Source organism: Sapajus apella, unplaced genomic scaffold (genome assembly GCF_009761245.1).
Source record: "Sapajus apella isolate SASKATOON/1434 unplaced genomic scaffold, GSC_monkey_1.0 scaffold135, whole genome shotgun sequence".
Lineage (NCBI taxonomy): Eukaryota > Metazoa > Chordata > Mammalia > Primates > Cebidae > Sapajus > Sapajus apella.
In genome coordinates, this window is record NW_022437075.1 from 519321 (window position 1) to 538438 (window position 19118).

The 19118-nt window shown below is 52.3% G+C and overlaps 1 protein-coding gene across 7 annotated transcripts in view; it reads left to right on the forward strand.

Moving 5' to 3' along the window:
- ZSCAN18 (zinc finger and SCAN domain containing 18) overlaps positions 1-16306 on the forward strand; it is a 49089-nt gene extending 32783 nt beyond the window's left edge. For 3 of the 7 annotated variants that reach the window (XM_032263269.1, XM_032263270.1, XM_032263271.1), the window contains exons 3-8: positions 10079-10602; positions 11062-11211; positions 12765-12853; positions 13125-13227; positions 13844-13936; positions 14738-16306. In XM_032263269.1, coding sequence (XP_032119160.1) covers positions 10200-10602; positions 11062-11211; positions 12765-12853; positions 13125-13227; positions 13844-13936; positions 14738-15468 — 1569 coding nt within the window. In that variant the 5' untranslated portion in view covers positions 10079-10199 and the 3' untranslated portion in view covers positions 15469-16306. Of the gene's footprint in view, positions 1-194; positions 289-1286; positions 1532-6259; positions 6296-10078; positions 10603-11061; positions 11212-12764; positions 12854-13124; positions 13228-13843; positions 13937-14737 lie in introns of those variants that run through there. The other 4 variants (XM_032263272.1, XM_032263267.1, XM_032263268.1 and 1 more) reach the window with 4 other exon arrangements.
- Positions 16307-19118: the final 2812 nt, after the last annotated feature.

Sequence of the window (19118 nt, forward strand, 5' to 3'; positions counted from 1 at the left end):
CCCAGCTAATTTTTTGTAGCTTTAGTAGAGACGGGGTTTCACCATGTTGACCAGGATGGTCTCGATCTCTTGACCTTGTGATCCACCCGCCTCGGCCTCCCAAAGTGCTGGGATTACAGGCTTGAGCCACCGCGCCCGGCCCCAGCTTTATTTTTTAATAGCAAAATACTAAAAATGACCCTAATGTCTTTCAGTGGGAGAATGTTTAAACTGCTGTATACCACTGAATACTACTTATCAAAAAATGGAATGAATTGTTGATAGATACTACTTCAGTGCATCTCAAAGGTATGTTCAGTGAAAAAGCCAGTCTGACTAGGCCACATAGTGTATGATCCCACTTATATGACACCGTGAAGGCAAAATGGTAGCAGCAGACCACTTAGATTAGCTGTTGTCTGGGGTTATGGGTGGGGAGGGAGTGACTACCAAGAGGTAGCAGGAGGATTTTTGGGCAGTGGAGTTATTCTTTGTCCCGAGTTTGTTGGTGGATATGAGTTAAAATTCATAGAGCTGAGTACCAAAAAAGTGTGTGTGATGTATGTAAATTTAAAATATATAAACCGTTGAGATAAACATTTTAAAAATCAGTCACACGAAAACGACCAAAGTGGCTTCCTCATAAGCGCCTCTATCTGGAAAACTGTATCTGGGAAGCAGCTCCTGGCCCTGCCCTGCCTTCCAGGTGGTTACACTTGTAAGGGGCTTTGCCAAAGCCCTCACCTCAGCTGTCGCTCACGTTGCCCTCATTTCAGCAGCTCCTGAAGCCCTGGCGTGAGTAATCTTTGAGTTCTATCCACTCCCTGAAACTGCAAAACCCATTTTAGCGCGCGTTTCCAGGTCTCCACCTCTTATCTCCCCAGTACTGGGTCTGCCCGTCTCTGTCTCTGTATCTCTGTTCAGATTTGTCTTAGCCTCGAGTACATCCCTTCTCTGGATCTTTCTTTTCCTGAGGCCGGGCTGGTCTCTGTCCCATTCTCTGGGTCTCTCCCTTTCCTGAGCCTGAGCTGGTCTCTTCCTTTCTTGAGCCCATGCTGGTCTTTCCCTTTCTTGAGCCTGAGCTGGTCTCTCCCTTCCTTTCCATGTATGTGGGTCTTCATGCTTCTCTCCTTTCCGGTCTGCGCGTCTTTTTGTCTCTGTTTCTCACGGTCTTTGTTTCTCTGTGTCTTTGGCTGTCAGGGGTCTATTATTTATGCGCTTGTTTACCTTGTTGCCGTGGTGCCGAAAGTGACGCAGGCGCCTGTTGTGCGGGACGCTGGGGGGGGGGGGGGGGGGGTGGCACACTCGCGTCTGATTGGCCATGTACCCTGTCACGGCTCCCTTGCTCGCTCCCCCCCACACGGGCACTGTCTCTTGGCATTGTGGGAATCGTAGTCCGCGGCAGAGCCCAGTGCGCAGGCGCAGTTTGGCGGCCGCCATCGCGCTCTGGGGCTCCAGGCGGCTGGGACCGGTCTGGGGTAGCTGCGCAGCAGGTGGGTCCGTCCCGGGGCCGCAGTTTGGAGGTCAGGAAGCGACCCCGACGGGACAGACGGTGAGGATGCCTCAGGGAGCAGCGTGGGGTGAAGGGGCCGGGGCGTCCTCGGGGTTGGGGTGCGAGCCCCTCGCTATGCGTCCAGGAGGCCGAGGGTCTGAGAGCCCTTCCCGTGGAGTGCGGGGAGGGGCCGGGTCCCCCAGGATTGGGACTGACATCTGGGTCAGTGAGAGGTCCTCTCCTGGGGGTTGGGTGCTGGGAGGGCGTAGGGGGCCCTGCAGGCAGGTAGGGAACTAGTGAAACCCCCATCCCTTGTAGGTTCGGGGAGAGGAAGCTCTTAGGGCACCCTGTGGGTGGGATACCAGGAAGGGGCAGCTCCTGATGAGGGGGAGTGTGTCGAGGGGGAGGCTCCTGATGGGGAAGTGGGGGACGTGGGGGAAGGGGAGGGGGAAGTTCTTGAGAGGGGAGAAGGGGAAGGCTCCTGAACGGGGAGAAGGGAGGGGTAGGCTCCTTAGGGGAAAAGGAGGCAACGAAGCGGGACTTAGGGTGTGAGGGTGTCCTTGGGGTGGGGGGAAGCTGTTCAGGCCATGGCTACTTGGGCTGGAGCAGGGAAGAAGTAGAGGATATGGGGACCAAAGGGGTGCCTGGGATGGGCATTGTCTCTGCTGCCCCCACCCTTGGGACATCCCGCCTCTCCCCAGTCACCTGGGGATGGGTTCTGTTTGAGTTAGGTGCCTGCGCCCACCCCAAGACCCCTCTCGTGAGAGAGACAAGAGTGGGAGTACTGGGCTTCAAGTGTGACTCGAAGCTTGGGGTGGGGGCCTGACTCTCAACCTCTCATCACTCTTCCCCCATCTCCTTTCTCTCACACTCCCTGCTCCTTCCTTTTCCCCAATATCCCCCCCAACGAGTCCCTTCATCTGGCTTTCCGTGCCCCTGCTCCTTCCCCCATTTTTGTCTGTTCCTCCTCCACTTTCCCATATACTCACCAGTGTCCTTGCTGACTCCTGGGGGAGGCTGAGTGGCACAGTCACACCATACCTAGTTCCATGTCACCTCTCCCATCCCATTGTGTCCTGCAGATGGTTTCCTGCTCTGGAGTGAGAGCAGGTACACACATCACATGGAGTTGCTGTTTTCTCTGTATGATACTTGAATCTGTGACTTCCTGGGCATTCCTGGCCTTGGGCTTTGTGGGAGCCTGGGCCAGTTGTGCAGGACATCTCTCTGGTTCTGTCTGTCCTGGTGAGTGGATCAGGGACCACAAAAGGCAGCTGAGATGTGAACAAAGATCCTCACTTCATGTTTTTTCATTCTTTTAAAAGCACCTTTTCTCCTTTTTGTAATGAGTTAGTGATCTCTGGATGAAGCCAGGGCAGTCCCTGGGGCTACCGGCCTATGCCCCATGCATTGTGTTTCCCTGGCTGATCCTCAGGCCTGAGGCCATAGGGTGGTTTGCTAGACCCCATGAGTGGGGCAGGATAGAGAGCCATGATGAATAATCCTTAGGTGGCCAGGGCTGGGCCCGAAGAGGGCCAGACCAGTCTTGAGCTCTGCTCAGCCCCCGATGAAGGGGATTTGCTGCAGGACTCTGGGGGCCCGCCAGGCTTGGGACCCCTCAGGTCAGCCAACCCTCACCCACTGTGACTCTTTCCCTCAGCCTATGCATTCCAAGCCTCCTGGGAGGCACAAAGCCTAAAGGACTGGCTAAAGACTTGTGCAAACTGCTTCATTTTTTGAGGATGGGGTGGGTGGGCTCTAGGAAAATCCCATCTGAGGAAAATTCTGGACAGTCCCAAGATTGGGGGGTGGGGGTGGAGGTTTGCCCAGTGAGCAAGCCAGACTCCAATGAGGTGTGGCCTCATTCAAGCAGGCTGTGGACAGGAAAGGGTCCCAGTGGTGTCTCTCTTGTTTTTAAGATACAGGCTCATTCAGTGCTCAGGCTGGAGTGCAGGGACCAATCATAGCTCACTACAGCCTCCAACTCCTGGGCTCCAGGGATCCTCCTGCCTAAGACTCCCCAAGCTGTGGGATTATAGATGTGCACCGCCACGTCTGCCCTGGTGATATCTGAGTGTCCTCGTAACAATTTGGCCAGGGATGGGGCTGAAGGAGGCAGGAAGACAAACACAGGGCCAGAGATTTCTGGAGGCCCCTGAGATGGCCCTGTCCTCCTGGCTGTGAGCCTCGGTCCCCGTAGGAAGGGAGATGAACATGGAGAGGCTGTTTTTACAGGATGAAGCAGCTTTCTTGCAGTTGGGCATTTTAGGAGATCCTGCTGCCATGGAAGGCTCTGGTTTTCTCTGCAGGTGAATGCAGGGAGGGGAGGCAGAGGTGGCTTCCCAGAGAGGCCCACAGCCTGCAATGGTGAGGGGGAAGGGCACAGAGGAAAGGAGGTCCCATGCCTGTCCCCAGGGGCTGACATGTGTCCCCCACTGACATGTCCAGTGGCCCAGCCAGAGTGTGTCCCGTCCTCCCTACCCCTGCCAGTGGCCGAGGACCCTTGTTTATTCTACTGAGACCCCGATGCCTCCACCATACTCATAGCTGGGAAGTTGGAGCAGGAGGAGAAGGGTCTGGGGTGGGGGGCTGGCTGGGATCTGCCAGACCGTTGTGGAGGCCCATGAGGGCTAGAGGGGGAGCTGTCAGGAGGCTTCTTTTTTTTTTTTTTTGAGACGGAGTTTTGCTCTTGTTACCCAGGCTGGAGTGCAATGGCGCCATCTTGGCTCAACGCAGCCTCCGCTTCCTGGGTTCAGGCAATTCTCCTGCCTCAGAGGAGGCTTCTTAAAAGGAGGGCTTATGAGCCTGGAGCAGGAAGGATGAATGGCAGTGTCACTTTGCAGGTGGGGTCCCAGCCTTAGTGCTTGCCTGCCTCCTACCTCTGTTTCTCCACCTGCACCTTGGGGCTGCTCCTGCTTCCTACCCCCCTGGCATTGTGAAGTTTTGATGAGGGAAGGTTCTGTGCACACACATATGGAGCTCACAGTGTCCTTTGTGGAGACAGGTTCTCTGCAAGGTGTGCATGCCTCTGGTGTCCTAAGAAAGCCAAAATTACATGCCTGCAGGACCATACCTCTGTCCATACACCAAGTAGAGCTCTGTGCCTCCATTGCCAGTGGGGTAGAACTGGCATCATGCCTCTTATCCGGAGAGGCTCCAGATGATGGTAGCCTGAAACGGGTTCCAGCTGGCCAGCATACCCACCTGCAGGCCAGCAGTGACCGTTTTGTTTGTATTTATTAGAGATGGGGTCTTGCTGTGTCGCTTACGCTAGAGTACAGTGGCACAATTATGGGTGGCACATTATGGCCTCCAACTCCTGGGATCAAGGGGTCCTTCCACCTTAGCTTCCCATGTAGCTGGGACCGTAGGTGTGTGCCACCATGCCTGGCTAATTTTCTTTTTCTTTTTTGTGAGACAGGGTCTCACTCTGTCACCCAAGCTGCAATACAGTGTTGTGATCACAGCTCACTGCAGCCTTGATCTCCTGGATTCAGGTGATCCTCCCACTTGATTCTACAGAGTAGCTGGGACCACAGGCACACGCTACTGTGCCCAGCTAGTTTTTGTATTTTTTGTAGAGACAAGGCTTTGGCGTGTTGCCCAGGCTGTCTCGAGCTCCTGAGCTCAAACTGTTCCCCTACCTTGGCCTTGCAAAGTGCGGGGATAACAGGTGTAAGCCACAATGCCCAGCCACCTGTTTTTGTAAATGAGGTTGTGTAAGAACATGCCAAATCTGTGGGTACACACAGGGCTCTGGCTGCCTACTTGGCCACAAGAAAGAGTTGAGTAGTTGAAACTGAGACTGTCTGGCTTTTTAAATCTGCTATCCTCTGTTCTAGGAGGATAAACAAGAATACGTATTTCTAATCCTGAGGGTAAGAAGCCCTTTTTAAGTGGTTTTCTGAACTCAAAAGTTCAGTTTAAAAAATAGTTGAAGGCTGGGTGCAGTGGCTTATGCCTGTAATCCTGGCACTTTGGGAGGCCAAGCCAGGTGGATCAGCAGTTCGAGACCAGCCTGGCCAACATGGTGAAACCCCATCTCTACTAAAAATACAAAAAATAGCTGGGCGTGGTGGCAGGTGCCTGTAATCCCAGCTATTCAGGAGGCTGAGGCAGGAGAATCATTCAAACCCAGGAGACAGAGGTGGCAGTGGGCCAACATTCTGCCACTGCACTCCAGCTGGGTGACAGGGTGAGACTCTATCTCCAAAAAAAAGGTTGCATTAGATAGTAAGAAATAATTCGGACATTGCCTGTGACCAGAGGACAGCACGGAGTGAAAAGACAAGGCACAGATAGGGACAGTGGCAAGATGGAGCCAGACAAGGGAACTCATTAACTAGTTCACAGAAGGAGCTGTAAAGAAAACGTCAAAAAAAATAAAAAAAAAAAAAATTAAAAGGCTGGGCATGGTGGCTCACGCCTGTAATCCTAGCACTTTGGGAGGCTGAGTTGGGTGGATCACCTGAGGTCAGAAGTTCAAGACCAGCCTGGCCAACATGGTGAAACCGATCTTTATTTTTTAAAAATAAAGAAAAGAAAAAGTCACGGGAGAGTGGGCAGTTTACCCAGCCTCAGAAATTAAATCATGAGAAAGCGCTCAGCCACACAACGGGCAGATGCTCAGGTCTGAGGGTCTTTGGCAGGGGGTGGAGTGTGTGAGGAGAGGGCACCCTGGTGGGGGCTGCCGTAAGTAGGTGACGGTTGTCAGATTGTCCCCTGTGCCCTAGCTATCTTGTTTCTCCATATGTCCTTTAGATAGATCAGAAAGGACGCTGCAGAGATGGACATGAGGATCCACAACAGCCAAAAACAAATGAGGTACAGCCAGCACACCCCTCAACAGAATTGCACTGTTTTGTGCAGTCTACACACACTGAGCCAGCTCTACCCAGGCCCAGGGACCTGCCTGTGAAGAATCCCTGCTGTCCTGGGTACGCATTCCAGTAGGGATGGCAGTCAGTAGGCAAGTAAAAGGTGGAGGCAGTGAGCACGTGTCAGGTGGGGGCATACAAGGAGTGGAGAGGAAAAGCCTCCCAGAGGCACCAGTTGAGAGCTCAGACCTATGAGGTAGCAAAAGGGTGGGGCTGGGTGCAGTGACTCTTACCCGTAATCCCAGTGCTTTGGGAGGCCAAGACAGGTGGATCCTTTGAGTCCAGAAGTTACAGACCAGCCTGGGCAACATAGTGAGATCCCTGTCTACAAAAAATTAAAAATTAGCCAGGTGTGGCTGGGTCGGTGTCTCATGCCTGTAATCCCAGCGCTTTGGGAGGCCGAGGCGGGCAGATAATGAGGTCAGGAGATCGAGACCATCCTCGCCAACATGGTGAAACCATGTCTCTAAAAACACAAAAAAATTAGCTGGGCGTGGTGGTACACACCTGTAGTCCCAGCTACTCGGGAGGCTGAGACAGGAGAATTGCTTGAACCCAGGAGGTAGAGATTTCAGTGAGCTGAGATTGCACTGCTGCACTACAGCCTGGGGGAAACTGTGATACTCCGTCTCAAAAAAAAAAAAAAAAAAATTAGCCAGGTGTAAGTGATGTGCACCTGTAGTTCTGGCTACTTGTGAGGCTGGGATAGGAGGATTGCTTGAGCCCAGGAGGTTGAGGCTGCAGTAAGCTATGATCATGCCACTGCTCTCCAGCCTGGGTGACAAGAGTATGACCATGTGTTTAAAAAAGGTAGGGCTGGGTGCGGTGGGCTCATTCCTGTAATCCCAGCACTTTAGGAGGCTGAGGTGGGCGGATCGTGTGGTCAGGAGTTCAAGACCAACCTGACCAACATGGTGGAACTGCGTCTCTACTAAAAGTACAAAAATTAGCCAGGCATGGTGGCGGATGCCCATAATTCCAGCTACTTGGGAGGCTGAGGCAGGATAATCGCTTGAACCTGGGAGGCAGAGGTTGCAGTGAGCCAAGATCACGCCACTGCACTGCAGCCCGGGAAACAGAGCGAGACTTCCTTTCTAAAAAAAAAAAAAAAAAAAAAGGTAGAGGTGTGGTGGTGGTAATGATGGCATATTATGGGTCTGTTTTGCTTGAGGTATGTGGAAGCTTGTGTAGAATGTCTTCCTATGGCACCTAAGAGTTCTGCATTCATAATCGCCTCCTTTAAATGCTACTAGCCACAGAGGGAGAGGTTGATAGTTGATTCTGTGCAAACTTCTGGTTTTTTGGTGGGGGGGGGGGTTTGTTTGTTTTTTTGAGATAGCGTCTCTTCCTGTCGCCCAGGCTGGAATGTAGCAGTGGCACGATCATCCCTCACTACAGCCTCTACCTCCCAGGTTCAAGTGATCCTCCTGCCTCAGCCTCCTGAGTAGCTGGAATTAGAGGTGCCCACTACCACACCCGGCTAATTTTTGTATTTTTAGTATAGAGGGGGTTTCACCATGTTGGCCAGGCTGGTCTCCAACTCCTGACCTCAGGTTATCTGCCTGCCTTGGCCTTCCATAGTGCCGGGATTATGGGCATGAGCCACTGTGCCTGCCCCTTTTTTGTTTGTTTGTTTTTAAACAGCTTATTGAATGTAATTTATATACCATGAAGTTTACCCATTTAAAGTGGACAGTTCATTGGTTTTTAGTATGCAGTACTCAGTTGAGCATTTTCGCCACCCAAAGAAGAAATCCTGTACCCATTAGCAGTCACTCGTCATTCCCCCAAACCCCGGGCCCTCGCAACAGCTGATGTACATTTTGTCTCTAGATTTGCCTGTTCTGGATGTTTCATTTCTGTGGAATCACACACCCCACCCTACAGCTGTGAGGTCTTTGCACCCCATATCCTGGTGTAGCACAGTCAGAGCAGAACCTGGCAACCGAGAAGAGCTCACAGCACCTGGTCTTGTGTGGTTTACTCTATGGTTTTTCCCTATAAAACTGGGCTTGCTCAGACACGTTCCGGCTGCAGCTGTGGGAAGTCCCCTGCCAGCTGGCTCTGGACCTTCAGACCCAGGCGAATCTTGGGAGAAGCTGGACAACTGCAGTTCACATCCTTATGTGTCCATAGCCAGTGACATCAGAGCCTGAGGCCGACTGGAGGCCTGGGCAGCTGTGACCTGCTGGGTTCTATTTAGTGAGCTCACTGTTGCTGTACAGTTACAATCAAGAGAGTTCATCCTGAATTCTGGCTCCACTTGAATGATGGGGCTGCCCTGTATGTGGGGATTCAGATGGGGGAGGGACACAGGTTGGCAGGACCAGAACTCTCCCAGTCAGTGTGGTTTCCACCCCATTGTCCCTGCTCCTGGGTACTTCTTGCCCCTCCCATCTGGTTCTGTGGATGCTTTGGTGGAGGCCCACCATCTGTACCATTTTCATAAATGGGGGTTGTCCACTGGCCTCTGGAGTGGGCCCCCCACTTCCTATGCTTTTTTCTAAATAATTATATTTCAGATTGGTTGTGGTTTTAACTGGAGGAACAATCTTGACACCTAGCTTCTTCATGTTATTAGGAACTAATATCTTTTTTTTTTTTTTTTTTTTTTTTTTTTTGAGACGATCTCACCTTGTCGTCCAGCCTGGAGTACAGTGATATGATCTTGGCTCACTGCAACCTCTGCCTCAGGGTTCAAGCAATCCTGCCTCAGCCTCCCTAGTAGCTGAGATTACAGGCATTCACCACCATGCCTGGCTAATTTTCGTTTTCTTAGAGACAGGATTTCACCATGTTGGCCTGGAAACAAAAAGGGGATCCTGGAAAGCCTAAGCTCCAGCCATGGCTTGCCTGAGATAAGTTCCCCGAACTGGTGAGGCAGCTTCTTGGTCCTCAGTGAGCCAGGCCCTACCACCCTACCCAATGGCCAGGCTGGTCTCAAACTCCTGACCTCAAGTGACCTGCCCACCTCAGCCTCCCAAAGTGTTGGGATTACAAGCATGAACCACCATACCCAGCCCACATAACATATCTTTTAAATGTAAACAGATATTGCATTTCTGAGATAAATGCAAATCCAGCAGAATGCATAAACCATGCATGGTTAGGATGTGTTTATTAATATTTTTAAGTTTTTACATCTAGGTTTATATAGAGATTGTCAAGTAATTTTTCATTTTCATCCTATTCGTGACTGATTTTTTAAAATTCTGGTAATGGTGCTGAGCACAGTGGCTCCTGCCTATAATCCCAAAACTTTGGGAGGCCTAGGCAGGTGGATCATTTGAGATCAGGAGTTTGAGACCAGCCTGACCAACACGGTGAAACCCTGTCTACTAAAAATACAAAAATTAGCTGGGCGTGGTGGAGCACAACCGTAATCCCAGCTACTCGAGAGGCTGAAGCAGGAGAATCACTTGAACCCAAGAGGCAGAGGTTGCAGTGAGCCAAGATTGAGCCACTGCACTCCAGCCTGGGTGACAGTGGAAGACTCAGTCTCAAAAAAAATTTAAAAATTCTGCTAATGCACAGAATGAGTTACCCTCCACTTTGATGCTACTTTTTATCTACTCAAGTTCCACACTGTGGTTCTACTGATGCCTAACAAGTGGATTTCTTGGAAATAATTCTGTGTGAAGTCTGGGTATGGTGGCTTTGTTCTTCTGCAGCTGGGGTGGCAATGCTCTGGCCTTACGCAAGGCTCTTGTCTTGTCCGTGTCCTCTGCAGGTCTGTGGGCTCTGGCACCACCTAAGCCCCCTGGGCATCTGGTCATTGCTGACACCTCTCCTTTGGAGCCACCTTGTCCCTGGCTAGACACAGTCGCATTTTCCAGTGCAGTTTTGGAAAGATGCTGCCTTTGGAGAAGGCGTTTGCTTCCCCTCGGAGCTCCCCAACCCCACCGGATCTGCCCACACCAGGGTTAGCAGCTGGAGTCCAGCAGGAGGAACCTGAGACCATCCCTGAGAGGACCCCTGCTGACCTGGAGTTCTCCCGCCTGCGCTTCCGGGAATTTGTCTACCAGGAGGCTGCCGGGCCCCACCAGACCCTGGCCCGCCTGCATGAGCTGTGCCGCCAGTGGCTGATGCCTGAGGCACGCTCCAAGGAGCAGATGCTGGAGCTGCTGGTGCTGGAGCAGTTCCTGGGCATCCTGCCTGATAAGGTCCGGCCCTGGGTAGTGGCACAGTACCCTGAGAGCTGCAAGAAGGCAGCCTCCCTGGTAGAGGGCCTGGCTGACGTTCTGGATGAGCCAGGTGGGCTGCCCCAGAGGAGAAGCATGACTCAGGGGAGATGGGGAGGGGATCCTGGAAAGCCCAAGCTCCAGCCATGGTTTGCCTGAGATAAGTTCCCTGTACTGGTGAGGCAGCTTCTTGGTCCTCAGTGAGCCAGGCCCTACCACCCTACCCAATGGCATCACTCTCAAGATTGCCTCAGGGGCCAGGACAGTGCTTGGGCTCCTGCCTTCACATCTGCCTTCTAGATGTAAGGAAGCTAGAAGAATGAGGGAAGGCATTCAAGGGCAAGGACCAGCCTCTTAACTGAGTAAGTATTCTAGGTACTTAGCAGGCCGGAGATCTCCTGGTCCAAGGATGAGGTGCAGGACTGGTAGAGGTGGGGCACTGAAGCCTGCAGGTCCCTGTGGTTTAACTGTGTGATTGTTGTTGGCACATGTCCTGACCTCTTGGGGTCACAGGTCCCTTCATTGTTGACAGGGATGCTGCTGGGCTCCCCTGCGGGCTCATCCTCAATTTTTAGCGATGGAGTGTATGAGAGGCACATGGACCCCCTGCTGCTACCAGGCGAGCTCGCAAGCCCCAGCCAGGAGCCTGGAGCTGGGGAGATCCCACCACCTTCTGAGACACGTAAGTGCCCAGCCAGCCTGGCAGCCTCTGCTGGGCCTTAAGTGGGGTGGTGGGCAGAGGCCTATGGTTGGGAGAGGGCAGGAGGGCACCCAGGGAGGCAGGGGCCCCAGGGTCCATGCTGTCATTGGAACTTCCTCTTGTAGTTCCTCTGAACATTAGACATATCATTGTTTATTAAATTAGTCTTCAGAGAATACGCAGATCATCCGTACTTAACACGAATAGTGAAAAAGCATCAATACATGAAGAAAAGAGGAATCTCCCAACCCCCCACCATGTACTGTCTACAAATAAAGTGTCTCAAGTGTCCTGGTGCACGTTCACTCATGTCTGCCTGCACATCACACATGCACATTCAGAGCCTGGCGTCGGGCTCCCTGTGTGTGATGTGCTGTGTTTGAGTGCCTGCTGTTCAAATGGGGTGCTGTAGTTGGGTCTGGCTCTTTAACTGCCCAGCATCCACCTGCTCAGCCCGTCCCCATCCTAGAGGTGCACTCTCTGCCCCTTGGGGTGAAGCTGCCATGACACCTCCTGACTTACATGCCCATATGTGGGGCTCTGGTCACTGAGTGGGGTCCTCAGGGCCACTGGGCAAATGGCGTATGAGTTTGACATTTCACATACAGTAGAACTGTCGTGGTTTTCCAGAAGTTTTGTGGCTGTTCATTACCAGCATGAGGGGGCACCCACTGGCCCGCATACAGGCCAACACTATGTGGCGTTGCTTTTTAAGATTTCCACAAAGGCTGGACACAGTGGCTCATGCCTGTAATCGCGGAACTTTGGGAGGCCAAGGCAGGCAGATCACTTGGGCCCAGGTATTTAAGACCAGCCTGGGCAACATAGGGAGACCCTGTCTCTACCAAAAAAAATAAAAAATTAGCTGGGTGTGCACTTGTAGTCTCAGCTACTCAGGAGGCTTAGGTAGGAGGATCACTTGAGTTCAGGAAGTAGAGATTGCAGTGAGCCAAGATCATGCCACTGCACTCCAGCCTGGGCAACAGAGCAAGACCCTGTTTTAAAAAAATCAACCAACCAGGCTGGGTACGGTGGCTCACACCTGTAATCCCAGCACATTGGGAGGCCAATGTGGGCGGATCACGAGGTCAGGAGTTTGAAACCAACCTGACCAACATGGTGAAACTGTGTCTCTACTAAAAAATACAAAATTTAGCTGGATGTGGTGTAGCATGTCTGTAATCCCAGTTACTTGGGAGGCTGAGGCAAGAGAATCACTTGAACCCAGGAGGCCGAGGTTGCTGTGAGCCAAGATGGCACCATTGCATTCCAGCCTGGGCAAAAAGAGCGAAACTCTGTCTCATTTTAAAAGGGAAAAAAGAAAAAAAAAAAAAGACTTCCACGAATCTAGTGGGACTTGAACAGGCATGCTGCTTTGTAAATCAGCGACGGATGCACTGTCTGTTGAGCCTTGGATGCTGCTGTCACATGAGTACACTGGGGTCTGTGTGGGAGGCAGCAGAGGCTCCTTGACCCTTTGGGGCACCTGGCCACAGGGAGCTCATTGCCTCAGCTCTGCCTTTCATTCTCCCTAGCCTGGCTTTCTCCGGACCCCCTGTTTCTGGAACAGAGGAGGGTTGGGGAAGCAAGGACTGAAGAGGCCAGCCTTGCCAATGCCGAGCAGGTGGGTCAGTGTGAGCCCAAGGGTAAGGGGACTTGGCCTCAGCTTAGAGGCATCCCCATGCCCGTCCCCAGTACTCAGCAGAACCCACCCTGGTGGGAGCTCGAGGGCGGAGTCTTCGGGTGCACAGGGGGCTGCCTGCTGTAGGGCACCTGGGTTGGGCCCCTGGCTGGGGCTGGCTGCTAGCCTGCCCCTGTGGCTGTGGGGTTGTGGCGGGTCCACCCTTCTCTAGGGCAGGTGGAATGTCTCAGCCATGGCTGTACTGCTATTTCAGAAGCTGAAGTCCTTTCCAGAGGATCCTCAGAACCTGGGGGAGTGGGGCCACCTGGACCCTGCTGAGGAGAACCTGAAGAGCTACCGGAAGCTGCTCCTGTGGGGTGAGACTCACTTGCCTCGGGCTCATGCCCCACTCCCTATCCCCTTCCACAGGGTTTGGTATAGGACACTGACCCCAGGGGCTTTGGCTGGGACACTGTGATGTCTTACATGGATTTGGACTGCCACGTGTTTGAGCTTGAATTTATTTGCCAAAGCCCCCACTTTTTCTGGTCTAAACATCTGAGTTTTGCCCTGGCCCTGCCTGTAGGACTGAAGCCTCGGAGTTTCGAAAGGCCTCCTGGCCACAAGGTGCTGACATTCTCACCCTCCTTGCCAGAGACATCCTTACCTGCATGGCGTGGTGAAGGGTCTCTTTCGTAGACGTTCTTGCCCCAGAAACCCTCCTTGTAGGGAGGCCCTCTGCTCAGACTCTTAATGTCACATCTTTAGCTTTGCTTTCCCTGAGTCCTGCCTCCGCCTGCCCTGTCACCCTTCCCGCCTCGCCATCTCTGCTCCACTGTCCATGGGCCTGACAGGACTTAGCTTTGGCGGGGGTCCTAGTGCAGAGAAGAGGAGGTAGGCTGCAGCCTTCCCTGGCGGGCCCACGACACATGAGGACCATCAGTTACTTTGTGTTGGTGCCTCTTTTACTACTTGGTTTTTAACCCCACTCAGGGTATCAGCTTTCCCAGCCTGACGCTGCCTCCAGACTGGACACTGAGGAGCTCCGGTTGGTGGAAAGAGATCCACAAGGAAGCCGCCTCCCAGGTGAGGTTGGGTTGAATTGGTGTTGGGGCTGTTGGGGTTCACTTTTTCTTCAGAGGCAGAGGGGTCCCACGCAGTGCCATCAGTCCCAGCAAAGACCTCAGTAATGACTGCTTCACCATTTCCCCACCACCGTGTCAGAGTGAGGCAGGAATCCAGTAACGTCCCTCCTATCTTGCTGCATGACAGACCACCCCAAGACTGGGTCAGCAGAAGCAGCAGCGATGTTAGTTGCCAGGATCTGTGGGTGACTGATCCCGGGGGTGGCCGTTCTGCCCCATTGGAGGCTCTCTGTTAGCACACAAGTGAGAACACCTGGAGGTGGACTTGGGCTGGAGGGCCCCGGGTGCCTGTCAACAGGGGGCTTGTTGCTGGGGGACTTGGCCATATCTTTTGACCCTGCTCTCCTCACTGGCAGCTGGGCCCCAGGGAGCCCTGCAGGAGGGTGTGCTCTGAGCAGGCTCTGCTTGCATCGCGCATCTGTGGCCAAGCTGGTGGCCAGGGTGGAGACCTCCAAAGCCATGGTTTCCAGCGCTTGCGTTCAGTGTGGCTGTCCTTCCCGTCCTGTCGGTCGCATTTGTTGTTATAGGCCTCCAGGTCCCACACGCAGCAGCAGGCGTGGGGCGTGCGCTTCTGGGCAACCTGGGAGGGACAGCAGTGCTTCCAAACAGCTGTCAGCTTGAGCTCCGCAGGGGTCCAGAGCATGGACCACTGTGCCCTGTTCTAGTAGCTGAGGCTCGGCTGAGTCCTCTGCCCCAGGGCCCTGGCAGGGCCACTCACGCTGTGGCTCTGACCTGGTTCCAGAAGGCGGGAGGCGTCAGGAGAGTGCTGGGTGCCCCTGCAAGGAGGCTGCCCCTACACAGGAGCTGCCTACGGAGGCGCCCCCAGGGGATGCCCTTGCGGAGCCCCTGTCCGGCACTGCTGAGGAAGAGGAAGAGCAGCCTGGGAAGGCCCCAGATCCTCAGGACCCCCAGGACCCTCAGGACCCTCAGGACCCCCAGGACCTCCAGGACCCCCAGGATGCAGAGTCTGGCTCTGCCTCCGGAGCGCAGAGGCAGTCTGTCATCCGGCAGCCAGCCCTGGACAAGGGTGCGGCAAGGCTGGGAACCAAGAGGCCACACCCCGAGGATGGGGATGGGCAGGGCCTTGAGGGTGTCTCCAGCGCCAGCCACAGCGCGGAGCTCATGGCAGGGCAGGGCCCAGGGGCTGATGAGCCGAGCTTGTCCCGAGGGAAGCCCTATGCCTGCGGCGAGTGTGGGGAGGCCTTTGCGTGGCTCTCGCACCTCATGGAGCATCACAGCAACCACAGCGGTCGGAAGCGCTACGCCTGTCAGGGCTGCTGGAAGACCTTCCACTTCAGCCTGGCGTTGGCTGAGCACCAGAAGACCCACGAGAAGGAGAAAGGCTACGTGCTGGGTGGCATCCTGGGCCCCTACCCGCCCACCCGTGAAGCCCAGGTGGGGGCAAGGGTGGGCGGGCCCCCAGAGAGCAGGGAGGATGAGGCTCTCTCCGCACCCCCAGAGGCGCAGAGGTGAGCCACTGTGCTGTCCCAGAGGGACCACCCTGCCGGCCGAGAATCCCAAGAGTCATCAGGCCCTTCCACGCCCCTGGGTGGCGGCTTCCTGTGGTGTCTGTGGATGTCATCTGCCTGTGCCCTGAATCAGCTCCTGAGGCTAAGCGCTCCCAAAGAGAAGGATCCATGGGAAGCCCTCACCTCTTTGTAAACACACCCTGGGCCAGTGCTTACATCCGCGGGGAGCCGCCGGATGTGGAAGAAGACTCCCGCTTTCCTGCAGCCGTTTAGTGCCGCCCCATGCTAGGTTATTTGACATTGTGCAGTGTAGAGTTGCCTTAAAGTGCGTGATCTGCCAGTGCTTTTTTGAAGTCACCCTTGCCCTGATTCCTCCCGTTTGCGCTCCCCAGGGTTGCTCAAGTGGAAATTTTGTCATCTGTTTAGCCTTTTCCCTGCGTGATGTCAAGTTCACTTCTAATCTGCAAAAGCAGAAGCTGTTTCCTAGTTTACCTCATGTGTCTTTACCTGTATGGAGTAGCTCTCAGAGATTACAGAAATGCTTGCATCCTAATGCAGGGTTTTCAGACCGTGGGTCCCAGCCCATTAGTAAATTGTGAAATCAATTATCAGGTGGCCACCAGCATTACACAGCAATGAAGCAGAATAAAATAGTCTAGAATGCATCATGTAGTAAAGGCAAATACTGTTTTGTGAAACTTTTCAGCCATACATCTAAATAAGAGAACTGGTTGCAATGTAAGACGTATTTCTTGCTGGGAAGTTGTAATCAAAATGGTTGAAAACACCAATAAAGATCTGTCTGTCTGAGCAAAGGAGACTAAACTCTTTGGGCTACATAAGGTGATCTTTTGATTGATTGCATTTATTCTCAGACTACAGTATTATTCCCATTGCCTGCGCATAACCTTAATTACTCCCTATAGATACAGAAACTGGTGCCTCTTTTCTGCCACTGTGTTGAAGCAGGTGGTCTGTTGTAATGACCCCCAAATCACAAAGGCTTAACGTAAATATTTATTCATGGGCCAGGTGTGGTGGCTCACACCTGTAATCCCAGCACTTTGGGAGGCTGAGGTGGATGGATCATGAGGTCAGAGTTCAAGACCAGCCTGGCTAATATGGTGAAACCCAGTCTCTACTAAAAATACAAAAAATTAGCCAGGCACAGTTACACACACCTGTAGTCCCAGCTACTCAAGAGGCTGAGGCAGGAGAATCATTTGAACCCGGCAGTCGGAGGTTGCAGCAAGCTGAGATCTCACCCCTGCACTCCAGCCTGGGCAACAGTATGAGACTCCGTCTAAAAAAAAAAAAAAAAAAAAAAAAGTGTGTGTGTGTATGTATACACACACACACTCACAGTCCATTGTCCTGTGTTAATGTTGCTGTTGTTTATATATTGGTTTACACTTTGCTCCATGCAGTGATTCAAGGATCCAGATTCCATCCCTTTTGTAGCTTCATTCTTCACTACACTTGCTTCACTTCCCCTTGGAGCATGTGGGGAAGGCCACACCTGTTCATCTGGGAGATGACACACTACTCACATATCCTTGGAGAGAAATGATCCTATGGCCCCCAGTCACTTGGGCCTGGGAACTGTCAGTCGCTTGGAGTGCCTGTCTCTGCAACAGTTACTAAGCTTAGTTCTCCTCTTAGCCTATCCACCCCTAAGCCCTAATCTGAGTGTGGCTCTGGTAAGAAAAAGGCTAAATTGTACCCTGTCAGCTCATTTTCAGCTGAACCTGTGAGCTCACCTTCTTGCACTGCTACAGGGAGCATCCCCTATGATGTGTCCCAGTCAGCTCTCAGGCTGTGGGTGATGGTCATTTGTTACTTATAGCCCTGCCCTCCATGTTGAGTTTCCCATTTCCTGTCTCATTTAGTGTGCAGCCAGATGTCTATGCCTTTTTTTTAAATTTGGAAATAACTACATATTTTTTTAAAAGGCACAAGAATTAAAATAATGCACAGATCATCCACACCCCCTCACCCAGACCCACACCCATTAACATTCAACCCTGCTTACCCCATGGCCTGCATGTGTGCACCTTCCACCACCCCATTCAGGGTGTATAGTGTCCACATTCCTCCTGTCAGTGATGTTCTCTTTGCTCACCTGGTCAGAGTGCAGTTTTTCCACTGTATAGTTAACTGGGCCAGATGCAGAGCCTTGACACCTGTAATCTCAGCACTTGATTGAGGAGGTTGAGGCTGGGCATGGTGGAGCACACCTGTAGTCCTGGCTGCTTGGGAGACTGAGGTGGGAGGATGGCTTGAGCCTGGGAGGTCGAGGTTGCAGTGAGCCAAGATCAAGCCACTGCACTCCTGCCTGGGAGACAGACCTTGTCTCAAAGTAATATAGTTAACTTGTTCTCCTTTTAACTAATAAGAATTGGTGGGAAGAGCTGGGTGTGGTGACTCATGCCTGCAATCTCAGCACTTTGGGAGGCCGAGGTGGGAGGATTACCTGAGGTCAGAAGTTTGAGACCAGCCTGGCCAACATGGTGAAACCCCATCTCTACTAAAAATACAAAAATTAGCTGGTCATGGTGGCGGGTGCCTGTAATCCCAGCTACCCAGGAGGCCGAGGTAGGAAAATCGCTTGAGCCCGGGAGGCAGAGGTTGCAGTGAACCGAGATCGTGCCATTGCACTCCAGCCTGGGTGACAGAGTGAGAATCTGTCTCAAAAAAAAAAACAGGTGGGAAGATACTTTAAGATCATGCAAATATCAATGATCTTTAGTTGCAAAAAGATAAAATATATAATGCAAATATCCTGCTCCTCATCAAAACTTCTTCCTACATTTATGATTCTCACCTGAATCCATTATTACCAGGGTGGTGATTTTCCAGCACCAGCCCTCCCTCCATGCTGACCAGCAGGCCCTCAGCATCCTACTGCCAACCAGCACTCTTCCTTCTTCACAAGAATTTTTTTGTCTTAAGAATTTGACTCAGGGATTTCTGTTTATTCAGTGGTTTATAACTTGCTGCTGATCGTACTTTGGCGCTCAAGTTCTCCTAGATGAGGCCAGTGAGACTCCCTTCAGTTGACTTCTACATCCTGTGACATGCCTCCATTTTTTTTTTTTTTTTTTTTTGGTACTTACTTTTTGGTGTAGTAGGATGTTCCTAACCCATCTTTCTATCCTTCTTCAGCCCTGAAATTGGTCATGTCTTTGAAGAACTAGTTCCTTTTAGTGGGTAATGGCATTAGAGACCAAGATCTAGGTGCCAGGTGAGGTGTCTTCTGCTGAGCTATGAAATACATGTGCATATATGACTACACATAGGTCACACACAAAGATGTGTCTGTGCACACACATACATGCCCAGTAAGACCTCCAACTCAATTGATGAGTTCCTCCAGCCCACATTTGTATGTCTTTTCTTTAACATTGAGAGCCCTGGCATCCCAAAATTCAGCATTTTACTAATTTGATGAATATTAAGATAGATCTAATGTAGTTTCAGAATTTCTTTTCCCAAACCACTACCAAAAATGAACTGATTGCGATTTTGGGATTTGTTTGCTGTTTTCCTACCACCACCACCCTGTCCAGGATGTCAGGAGCACAAATGGATGCTTTATTGGGGATAGAGACAAAAATAACAGCTAGATATTCCCACTTGTTAACCTCAGGGGCA